This window comes from Pelodiscus sinensis, chromosome 6 (assembly GCF_052426305.1).
Source record: "Pelodiscus sinensis isolate ZL-2025 chromosome 6, ASM5242630v1, whole genome shotgun sequence".
Classification (NCBI taxonomy): domain Eukaryota; kingdom Metazoa; phylum Chordata; order Testudines; family Trionychidae; genus Pelodiscus; species Pelodiscus sinensis.
Window position 1 is genome coordinate 111,105,002 of NC_143057.1, and position 12,546 is coordinate 111,117,547.

Consider the following 12,546-nt stretch of genomic DNA (forward strand, 5'->3'; position numbering starts at 1 on the left):
TAACAATTCGTTTGCATATTCATAATTTGCATAATGAATGTGCTAATAAAATGTTGCCAGTCTGCCAAAGTTTGTGAATGGGTTTGCCAGTTCTCAGTGTAAAAACAGCTGGAAACCACTGTAATAGAAGAAGAGTGAAAAAGTGAGAGAGAATGGGAAAGCAGTATAAAAAACAGAGCAATGGAGTACGACGAATAAGAATGCGAAGGAGTGTGAGAACACATTGTACCAGGAAAAATGAGAGGAACAAGGAAATAGATGTTGAGAAGTAGTATAACTCTACTTCATAGGGTTCCATTAAGAAATAGTTTACGAAGGGATAATACACTAGAAAAGGCTGGAATAATGGTTAATCAATTTTTAGAGACTAATGATTAATAGGTTTCTTAAGCATGACTTATAGGCTATGTCTACACTGCACAGTTATTTCGGAATGAACTATTCCGGAATAGTTATTCCTTATTTTGAAATAACATGTCTACACTGCAGGAAAGCCTCAAAATTAGTCCGAGGCAGGCTTCCCTAATGTAGATGTGTTATTTCAAAATAAGGAAAAACTATTCCGGAATAATTTATTCCGAAATAACTGTGCAGTGTAGACATATCCTATAAGTCATGCCTAAGAAACCTATTAATCATTAGTCTCTAACAATTGATTAACCATTCATTCTCGATTTAGAAAGGAATAACTTATGGCCTTGGTGAGGGGGCTCTTTCGAAATAGCAGAAGTGGAGCATCTACACATGCCTTATTTCGAAACAGGCGTTATTCTTTGTACAATGAGGTTTACAGAAGTCAGAATAAGCCATCCGTTATTTTGAAATTATTTCAAAGCAACGGAATTGCTGTGTAGACGCCTGCATAGTTATTTCAGAATAATGAACATTATTCTGAAATAACTTTGCTGTGTAGACACACCCATATTGCCCATTCTACTGATATCTTTTATCCATGCACATGTACAGACATAACTCATACAGCAGCAATTAATCATTTATTAATCCTTTTAAATTTACTTATGAAGGTAACTAATATTTAAAAAAAGGGACAAAATTAGAGCAAGGGAACCAACAGCCTAACAAAGAGAGGTAAGGATACACACTCTTAAGAAGGAAAGGCAAGAGAATTGAAGGAAAGAATGAAAAAGAATTAAACCCAAAGACAACATAGTAAGATCATTTAAAAATAGTTTGTAATAGAAAGGTTAACACTTCTATGATACAACAAAAACATGCTTGCTCTCAGTGTGAAAATATGGCCTTTTTTAGTGGAAAACAAATAAAAAAATTAATTCAAGGGGTTGGCATAAAATTGGACCTAGTAAAAATAAACAAATGGCAGTGAATGAAAATTCAGTGCAGAAGAGGGATTACTTTGGTTTTTGGAGGAGGGAAGGGTTAAGGGATAGCCGACTAGTACGTCTTGTCAATAAGGAGGACTAATCATGTGAGTCTTCACCTGGCTAGGCCTTCTGGGTATAAACCTGCACAGCTAGCCCAAGCCACAAACTGTGCCACCCATCTCCCAATGGCTACACTGGACGGAGGGAGTCAGACCTTTCCCTGAAAAGGAGACTCAATATGTGTGTAAGAGAGGGCTCACTCACATGTTGCAAGCATTCAAGGAAGAAAAACTGCCAGGTTATAAAAGACCAAAACAGAAGCTGAGATTGGCCAAATGAAACCTATCAAGACAAAAATCTTATAATTAAGTAAGTTCTAGGGATGTAAGTGACTAGTTAACTACCCAATAAGCCAATGCTTATCAGGTAGTCGAGTAGGAACTCTAACAGTCACTTTCCCCCGCCTTGCTTCCTCTATCAGAGAGAGGCAGCAAGGGAGGGCTGGGGGAAGCACAAATTGATGCTGGGGGGGAGCTGCCTTAGAAGCCGATTTCCCTCCCCCCTCCGGCCTGTCTCCGTGGGGGGCAAAGGAGGTAGGGGGCAGCGGGGAAAACAGTGAAAGTGGGGATTGAAACAGTACTGTTCATGCTGGTCCCACTGCTGCTCCTCTCCCTTTGTAATGTACAAAAGCCACCAGCGGCTCTTGTACATTTCAAAGGAAGCGGCACAAGAGGGGAACCCCTGCCAGTGAGGTCTGGTTTGCTCCCTGGTGGCACGGGTTCCCCCTGCGTTTCTTCTTTTGAAATATACAAGAGCCATGGGTGGCTCTTGTACATTTCAAAAAAGAGAGAGGCAGAGGGAACTGTGGGCAGGTCTTGTACATTTCAAAGGGAGTGGTGCAGGGGGATAACGAGCTCCCCCCCCAACGACTAATTAAGTAGTCAATGGAAATTCCATCAACTACTCAATTATCTGGTTAATCAAAATGTAAGATCTCTACTAGGTTCTTTGGAGCAAGGAATCTTAAAAGAAATAAATTTTCTGATGGCAGCAAAACATACAATAGGAGCCTTGACTTGAAATGGCACATGATGAAGGGAGAGGAGGCTAAATAAACCAGTACACAGCAATAATTCCTTTAGTCAATTTTTTTTAAAAAAAAATCATCATTTGCTCTTCCTCCATGGAATACAGGATGTCACTGCATTGAGAATAACACCTGGACTTTAATGAACCCAAAAGCTTTAAAATGGTTATAGTACGGAACAGGGAGGAAATAGTAAGGGAAATAAGTGAAATTTCTTACCTCAGATTCCTCCCTTTGATCACTACTTTCTTCTTCTTGTCCTCCATTCTTTGGCATATAGGCCATTTTCAATCTCAAGAAACCCTTCACCCGAGATTTGTGGCTAAAGAACAAGATAGTATTAAGTGAGGAGATTTATGAGGCAGTATTCTTTTAAAAATAAAATATAATTTCTTAAGTTAATCAGAATTTTATTAGGATTCAAATCCCCTCACCTTCTTGGTCTGAGAAGGAAATCCTTAAAAGTGTATGGCCGTTCCATGGTTGGGTCTTCTGTCTAAAGTTGTTAAAAAATAAATTGAATACATAAATACTCACTATATTTGCTATAAGGGTTTGCTAGAAACACTTTGTAAAAATGGTTAAGTAAATGAAATCAAAAGGAAACATTTTTCTACCAGTAGGTGATATTTGTGTTTCATATTATTGAATAACAGGTCCACTAGATGTCGCTATGAACATCAACAGTCCATTGTTCACTATTGCAATATTTACAAATCAGTGAAAGGAGAAAGAAAAAATGTTGCCTAAACCAACTCACCATAACTTGTTCTAGCTATCCAAGAATAATGTTTGAAAATTATAGCGCACTGTCATTTCAGACAGAAGGAGATACCCGAATGTATGAATAACATTTCTTACCCCTTGAAATTTAATTAAATATTATTCAGCTATAAAATTAGCTTTTATTTCAGGATTTCACTGCCCATCACAATAAAAGCTAAATCTCCCAACCAGAGGCAGGTAAGTAACATCAAGTACCCACTGGCTGTTTCTTAAAGCTGTTGCTCTTGAAGTCTTTTGCTTACATGAGACTCTCATCCTTCCTTAAACAGCCCTCCTCAACTCCCAAAATTGTAGCCTTTAGGATTGTGGGAAAGCTTGGGAATATGAACTGTAACATTCAAAAACTGAAAGCCAAATGAGAACCAAAAAACTCATTGTTCCTGTGCATTCCCCATTAACTGATTGTTCTGAAAACTTGGGCTCAACTGATTTGTCCATGGTTGTTATAGAACCATAAGCCTTTAAAGTAGACCCAGGCACACTTATTCTCCTTCCCAATTTGAAACACTGGAGCACTAGCCATCCTCCTTTCCAAATTACTGTAAATTCACAGATGGGTATGCGTTGGCCTTGCAAAAAAAAGTTACTGCTCAATACTCAGATTAAAAACATCAGCACACAAATTCTTTCAGGGTTTATAATTAAACTACAGGTTGAATTGCCCCACTCTGGTATACTTAGGACCTGACTGGCACTAAACCAGGGAATTTGCCAGACAACAGTGGATCAATATTGTGTAGCAGCATTACCAGCACTTGCACTGCTCATTGAGATCTTAAAAGACATTTATGGGTAAAGTAGAGGTAAATAGCAGCACACAACACAGAGCCAGGATGGGTGGCTATAAATAAACTTCTTGGGACGACAGGAAGCTTTGCTACACACATGATAACTGGACATCCGGCTAACTAAAATCACTGTTGACCATGAATGTTGCCAGACCAGAGAGTGCCGCACTATAGAGGTTCAACCTATATCATGTAGTTTGTTCAGCTGAAAAGTCCTTTTCTGAAAGTAACTTCCTGCATCTTGTTTCCATTGACTTCCTACAAGAGACACATTTCCTTCTTTTAAAGAAGAAAAAGTTAAGATGACAGGATCACAGAAAATATACAAGGATGAGATTCATCACTCTTCACTTCTATAATTATTTTACCGCTCTGAGTGGGATACAGAAAACAAATACATCCAAAACTCTGCTTTATTAGCTTAATCTTGTAGATAGCAAAGCTGAAGTCCAAAGAAGTCCAGAGACTTGCCAAACAAGTCAACAGAACAGACAGAATGAAAACTAAATCAAAGAACTTTAACTTTACTATAATTCTTGGATTAATGAAAAGTATTGGAGAAAACATTTTATCATTATTTCAACTCTCTCTCTCTCAAAAAAAGGGCGGGGGACTTTATTTGGTTCCTTTACCATCAAATTACTACCGTACCTTACGAGGCATGTGGATTTAGGGATGTTAAAATGTATTTAAGTAACTGTAACCAATGAAACTTTCCAACGGTTACAGGATTACAGGGGGGAAGGCAGGGAGTAGTCAGTTCCCATCTCCCCCTGCATTGCTGCCTCTCATACAGAGGCAGCAGTGGGGAAGGTGCAGGGGGAAGCAACTCCCCGGTGTGCATGGGGAGTCAGCTTTTAAGCCAGCTGCCTGCGTGTACTGGGAGCTTGTGTGTAACCATGAAGGTTAACTGATGAGCCTCGGCTCATCAGTTAACTGTATAATGGTTACACTTTCACGTCCCTAAAGCGGTTAACTCATAATTACAAAGTTTGGAATCTTAGCTACGTACAGGGGAATATTGTATTGAAACATCTTTCTTACTCTTACTGAGACAACTGGGAGCAATTAATGCCTCTTCAAACTAACTTACCCAATTGCCAGTTCTTGCTTTGTATTTTTCATATAAATTTAGCTAAATTAATGCTACTAAAATGAATTTAAAATATCTGATTGTCCACATCTTATGTGCTGTATAATATCCTATATGCCGTTACACCCCACCACTATGATATGTAACGTATCACATCTAAATTACAGATAACCATTCAAAAAAGAATGGCCCCAAGTTGCAGGAGGGGTGCGGCTGAGGTTGGATACTAGAAAAAAACTATTTCACTAGGAAGTGGAAGTACTATTGGTAAAGTACTGGAAGGGGTTGCGTAGGGAGGTGATGAATTCTACATCCTTACAAGTTTTTGAGGCCAGACCTGACGAAGCACTGGCTGAAATGATTTAGTTGGTTGGATTAGACTAGATGATCTCCTGAAGTCTCTTCTAAATCTAATTACAGTAAACTTCCGATAATCCGGCACCTTTAGGACCCAGGGGGTGCCGGATTATCAGATATGCCGGACTATCAGAAGGGGGGGCTATGAGGGGTCTGGAGTGGGGTGGGAGGGGATGCCACTCCAAACCCCTCATAGCCCCCCCCCTTACGATAGTTCGGCTCTGCAGCTGCAGCAGCTGGAGTGCTGCCGGGTTGGTCCCGCAGCGCCGAGGGGCAGTGCTACGGCACCAACCCGGCAGCACCCCAGCTGCTCTTGGGGACGCCTGGGGCAGAGCAGCTGGAGTGCTACCGGGTTAGTCCCGCAGCGCCAAAGGACGGCGCTGCGGGACCAACCCGGCAGGACCACAGCTGCTCTGCCCCAGGGGTCCCTGATTCAGCCACTGCTGAAACAGATCAGTGGCTGATTCCAGGAAGCCCCGGGCAGAGCAGCTGTTTCAGCAGTGGCTAAATCGGGGACCCCTGGGGCAGAGCAGCTGGGGTCCTGCCGGGTTGGTCCCGCAGCGCAGTCCTTTGGCGCTGCTGGACCAACCCGGCAGCACTCCAGCTGCTCTGCCCCAGGCGTCCCCAAGAGCTGCTGGGGTGCTGCCGGGTTGGTCCCGCAGCCCCGAGGGGCAGCACTACAGGACCAACTCGGCAGCACCCCAGCTGCTCTGCTCCCGGCTTCCCCGATTCAGCTGCTGGTCAGTTTCAGAAGCAGCTGAATGGGGAAAGCCTGTCTGGCTGCCCCAGCACTTCCTGGTTCCTGATGGTGCCGGACCATGAGGAGTCCCGGAGCACTGGATGCCAGACTAATGGAGTTTTACTGTATCTACGATTGTATACATGGCAGTCTTCACGTACACTTCAAAGTACATGTGCTACTGGGTGTAAAAGTGCTATCATTCTTCTTATCAAATATATGATCATACAGCAACTTTATAACTTATACTGTACTCTGCCAACTATTAAATTTACAACCAGCCAGTAACAGTGTTATGACTCAAGCAGACCCCACCTTTAAGAAATGATGAACTTGGAATCAATATCATGCAAAATCTCAGATGGAAAACACACAATCCCCCCACTTCTGCTGAATATGAATACTAAAAAATATTATCAGATGCCATTCCTATAATACATAGCATAGGAATTAGTTCTGCTTTGTCCAAATAGAAGAAATACCTAATAGCTATTATTTCTATCATCATGTAAATATTAGGCTTCAATGCAGTAATACTACATTGATACAATACAATATAAAACAAGTGAAAACTATACTCTCATATATGATGTAAAGTAATACAAGGTTAAGTTATATAGTATTTATTTAATCCAAAAAGTTTTTCAAATAACGTTAAGATTGCAACCAAAAAATTAAACATTATTTTATGAGTCACACATCTTTTAAAGTAGAAAACACAGAATTATTTTGCTTTATTTACAGACATTAATGAATAGAAAGTCTACTGAAACTTGAGGCAGGATTTATTTATAAAAACTTTTATTTATGCAGAAAATTTTTTTGGTGGAATCCAAGCTTTCTGTGCCCGATGCTTTCAAATTTTTACCTTTTCGCTTTTAGTCAATTTTCAATAGGAAATTAACGGGTGGTAGAATATCCACAAAAAGGTGTAAAAAATATTACAGAAAATTTGTTTTGGAAACAAATATTTACTGATGAAAATCTGGATTTTTGGGACCATTAAATGACAATAAGTAGGCAGTCATATACTGATCCAACTGGAATGACTCCAACTACAAAATAAATTTTTAAATAATTCATTCCCTTGTCACTCCAAAACTGTTACTGTGTGCAAGACTAGAGTAGCTTAGAGATGTATTTAAAAGCTGTCAAGCTGTCAAAAATACAGCAGCTTCCCAAAATACTTATACAGGCAGTCCCCGAGTTACGCGGATCCGACTTATGTGGGATCCGCAATTACAAACGGGGCCCTCTCCCTGGTCTCCAGCAGACCAGGGAGAGGAAGCAAAGCGGCGGAGTACGCGGGCAGCAGACAGCCCAGACGCGTCTGGGCTGTCTGCTGCCCGCGTGTTCCGCCGCTTTGCTCCCCGTCCTCCTGGTCTGCAGACCAGGGGGGACAGGGAGCGAAGCAGAGCAAAGCCCCGGAGCCCGAGGGCAGCAGGACAGCCACGGCGCGTCTGGGCTGTCCCGTTGCCCCCATGCTCCGCGGCTTTGCTCCCAACGCCTGTGGTACAGCAGCTGGGGTGCTGCCGGGTTCGTCCTGTAGCGCCGCTCTGGGCGCTACTGGACCAACCCGGCAGCACCCTAGCTGCTCTGCCCCAGGCGTCCTGATTCAGCCACTGCTGGTCAGTTTCAGCAGCGGCTGAATCAGGATGCCTGGGGCAGAGCAGCTTGGGTGCTGCTGGGTTGGTCCAGTAGCGCCGAGGAGCGGCGGCGCTACTGGACCAACCCAGCAGCACCCCAGCTGCTCTGCCCCAGGCATCCCCAAGTCAGCCGCTGCTGAAACTGACCAGCAGCTGACTTGGGGATGCCTGGGCTTCTTACGTTGAATCTGTATGTAAGTCAGAAGTGGCATCCAGATTCAGCCGCTGTTGAAACTGATCAGTTTCAGCAGCAGCTGAATCTGGACGCCAGTTCCGACTTACATACAGATTCAACTTAAGAACAAACCTACAGTCCCTATCTTGTACGTAACCCGGGGACTGCCTGTGTTCAACTCACATGCTTTGCGGCAGCTTTCCCCCCGGCAGCCTCTGACTGTGGGGAGCTTGGATCCCCCACAGATGGGCTGCTGCCACCCTGTGCTGCTGTCTCTCTATCAATGGTAGCAGTGTGGAGCTGCAGGCAGCCAGTCCACAAGGAGAGCTGGTTCTTAAAACTGGCTCCCGCCTGTCATCTCATGCTGGAATGGCAGGGGGCTACCCAAGAGTGGGGCCTGAGAGCACTGGCTGCCAGCCCCGCCCCCAGGGACTATAGAATAGTTGAGTAACAGCTAAGAATACATGTGGTTACTCAACTATTCAATTACCTGATAGCCAACATCCCTAAACTACACTCCACTACAGAAATATAGTAAACACCACATTGCTATACTGTATATTAAAAGCTATGGGTGGTTTACTGAGAACATTTTAAATCACCCAGCTAGTACAGACTGAATAATTATTCAAAATTTTTAAAACAGGGTCACAGCATCATAGAAAAATAGAACTAAAATAGACCTCAATAGGTCATCTAGTGCAGTCCCCTACACTGAGGAAGGATCTGAGATCTGTTCTAATACATCCCAGATAGGTGTTTGTCTATCCTACTCTTAAAAATCTCCAATGATGGGGATTCCACAACATCCCAGGACAATTTGTCCCAGTGCTGAATTATGATTACAGCTTGGAAGTTTCTCCTAACATCTAACCTAAATATCCCTTGTTGCTTCTTGTCCTGTTCCAAGGGATTAAGGAGAACAATTTATCATCATCCTCTTTATTACAAACTTTTTTGTATTTGAAGACTCATGTCCTCACACGGTCTTCTCTTCTCCAGACTAAAGAAATCTCCCCCTCTCCCCCACCAATCTTTCCTCACAGGCCATGTTTTCTAGACCTTTACTCATTTTTTGCTGTGGCCCTCTTGACTTTCTCCAGCTTGTTCACATCTTTTCCAAAGTGGTACCTAGAAATGGGCACAATACCACAGCTAAGGTCTTATCAGTGCCAAGTATAATGGAAGAATTTCTTCTTGTGTCTTGCTTACAATGCTCCTGCCAACATACCGCAGAATTATATTTTTGCAACCTTCCCACCTTCCAGTTGATACTGTACCCCCTGCCCCAGAGAAACTCCAGATCCCATCAAATCCGACTTTAACCCCAGCTACAGAGATGGCAACTCTTCTGAATCTGACTGCACCACCAGACCTGTGTCCCCACAGAACCTCCCCAAATCCTTGAGGATTCCAATCAGTATTCCTTGTAAGCTGTGTGCGTGTGGGGCCACTTAGTAGAGATTCAGATTCCGCCCAGCTGATTAGCAGAGCACCCACAACTAGGTTTTTTTGTTTCTACTGGTAGTGCACATTCACACATTCAGTGTACGTAAAAAAATTATTCTGTACACTGATGGAAAAAGTTATAGGGAACATCTCTCTCAATCCCAGTTAATTTCACTGCATTCCCAGTGCGCTATCTGCAAACAGATCTTCCCATAACTGACAGAAGCCCAACTCTCCTGAATGTGTCAGTGCATTCCCAAGGAGACACCCACTACTAGTCCATCTCACTGCAGCCCTATCTCTAGAAAGCCTCTCCTCTCGTTTGATCTAGATAAAGAAAAAAAGTTAAGAAAAAACAATCAAAAACAAACAGGGCTTTTATATGCTCAGCTGCACTGGAACCATTTTAACTTCCCTTAACACAGCTCTGTTGTCATCCCGCAACATGTGGCTACTGCTCTTACTAGGACTGAAGTAGTGCTCAAAACATGCTAGGCATTTTCCAGGCATAGAGGAATACAGCTCATGCCCCAAACGGTATACGATCTTAGACACAGACAACACACATAATTATAGGATTGAACACAAGCCTAGGAATGGTGGAGTTGGGGTGGAATGGAAAGCAAAGTAAAAATAGGGATTTTTAAGGGCAGGTTTGGAGGAGACAGTTTGCTTGGCTCACAGGAAGGAAAATTGTTTATAACAGAAGAGGTGACAGTGTGAAAAGAGGCCATAGGATAATTAGAGGGACATTACAGTACAGATTGGACCTCCCAAAACCAGGACTCCCTCCTCTGGCAATATCCATGGGTCCAGCAGAACCATGGGTGTTACTGGACCAGGGAGTACTGGCTGGGAACCCCAGTGGCAAGAGGGCTGGCAGCTGAGAGCCCAGTGGGGCTGGGCCTGGAACTGGAGTCCTGGTAGCACACCTACCCACAGAGACCCCAGTAGTAGGGGTTAAGATGTGGCAGTCACGGCAGCCCCAATAGTGGGGTTGGGGCTACGGCAGTTTGGGGCTGCAGCAGCTTGGCAGCCCAGTGGGAGCTGGTCCCAAGCAGCAGGAAGGGAAAGTGGCCTGGGGAGCCAGTAGCAGGGAGATCTCCTCTGGTGCGGCAAATTCCCTTGTTCGTGATTGGTCAGATCCTGAGGGTGCCAGAGCCAGACCAGGGAGGTCCAACCTGTAGTTAAGAGAGCAAGGACCAGACTATGGACTAGCCACCATTTGACACAGAATAACTGGGGCAGAACGAAGGGAGAATGAATGGAAATGGAATGGGTGATATTCTGAAGAGTTTCTAGCTACCCTGTCTCTAGGCCCAGAAAAGAAAACCTCTCCAAGCTGCTATGAGTTGCGGGGCCACTGAACTTTTCTTTATGTTCTGCTGCACTCTCTCCTGACAGCAATTAATGTTGCTGCTGCAGCAATTAAGCTGGAAAGAGAAGGAATTACTCCTTCTATAGAAAAAAAAAGTCTATTACATTTATGTAAAAGTTTCTCACACAAGACACAGACAAAGCAGAGTAAACAGAATCATAGAAATGAAGAGCTGGAAGGAACCTCAAAAGTTTATCTAGTCCAAGGGTTCTTCAACCTGGGCTCAGGACCCCTGAGGGTATCATGATGTTATTACATGGGAGGTTGCAAGCTGTCAGCCTCCAGCCCAAAATGCTGTTTTGCCTCCCCAGCATTTATCCTGGTGTTAAATCTATTTTAAAAGGTGGGGGTTTTTTTCAAGTTAAGGGAGGGATCATACTCAGAGGCTTGTTATGTGAAAGGGGTCATCTACAGAAAAGTGAGAACCACTGATGTAGTCCATCCTCCCAGCTGAGACAGGGCCAAGTAAACCTAAAACCTCACTAACAGGTGTTTGTCCAGTCAGTTCTTAATCACTTCCAGTTATGGGGTTCTACAAGCTTCCTCACTTGTAACATTTTCTAGTATTTAACTATTCTTAAAGTTAGAAAGCTTTTTCCTGATTCTAACTTCAATTTCCCTTACAGCAGCTTAACCCATTGCTTCTTGTCCTATCTTCTATGGACATAGAGAATAATTGATCACAACTGTTTTTAACATCTCTGAAGATTAATCAGCTCTTTCCACACCGGTTTTCTTCTCAAGACTAAACAGATCCAGTTTTTTTTAACTTATCCTGATAGATCAGGTTTTCTAAGCCAGGTTATCTTCTAGACTCTCATTTCTCCAGAACTTTTTTATAATGTGGCATCCAAAACAGTACTCCACCTGAGGCCTTACGAGAGCCAAGCAGAACGGAATGATTACATCCCATGTCTTACACGACACTCCTGTTAATACATCCCAGAATGATATGAGCCTTTTTCACAGCTGCACCACATTGTTGGCTCCTATTCAATTTGAGATCCATTACGTGTAAGCATATAAACATCTCTTACCGGTAGATGATTAAGGGGCACGTCTACTTGACCCAGGAAGTCGTCTCTAGTCTGTAAATAAAACAAAGGAAAAAATGTTTGCTTATTAGTACATTTTAAACCAACAGAAGGGGAACAAGGGCAAACAGAAGTCAGGTCACAACTGAGCCTTAGACAACACTGTACAGGCAGTCCCCGGGTTACGTACAAAATAGGGACTGTAGGTTTGTTCTTAAGTTGAATTTGTATGCAAGTCGGAACTGGTACATATTGTAGGGGAAACTCTAGCCAAACATTTCTCCAGAGCTAGTTTTATTCTCCCACACCTCACTTCCCTTAGTCCTTTATTCTCAAGCTGAGGTGTCCGCTGAGAAAAGCCGCTCCGCGTCTCCCTGGTCTGCTGGGGGGAAGCAGCTAGTGCGGGGTTGCCTCACCCCGTTTGTAAGTAGGGATCCGATCTAAGTCGGATCCATGTAACCCGGGGACTGCCTGTACTAATCTTTTACTGTATCTGGATTCTATCCCCACCACACCAAACCTCCCTACTCGGAAGGTATGGTTAACTTCAGCAAAGTTTTTAGTACATTTCTATTATGTTCCTCCAAATGGCTCTGAGGCCACTGTATTTATCTGCAGTATTAACAAAATTTTACTTGTTTCCTTTAAAAACCTGCTGTCACTGCAACATA

At 43.2% G+C, this 12,546-nt stretch overlaps 1 protein-coding gene across 12 annotated transcripts in view; it reads right to left on the minus strand.

The window, feature by feature from the left end:
- NEDD4L (NEDD4 like E3 ubiquitin protein ligase) overlaps positions 1 to 12,546 on the minus strand; it is a 299,735-nt gene that overhangs the window by 83,869 nt on the left and 203,320 nt on the right. For all 12 annotated transcript variants that reach the window (XM_006116556.5, XM_006116558.5, XM_006116559.5 and 9 more), the window contains 3 exons: positions 11,879 to 11,929; positions 2,865 to 2,926; positions 2,650 to 2,752 (listed from right to left, as the gene is read on the minus strand). In XM_006116556.5, the coding sequence (XP_006116618.1) occupies positions 2,650 to 2,752; positions 2,865 to 2,926; positions 11,879 to 11,929 (216 nt within the window). The remainder of the gene's footprint in view (positions 1 to 2,649; positions 2,753 to 2,864; positions 2,927 to 11,878; positions 11,930 to 12,546) is intronic.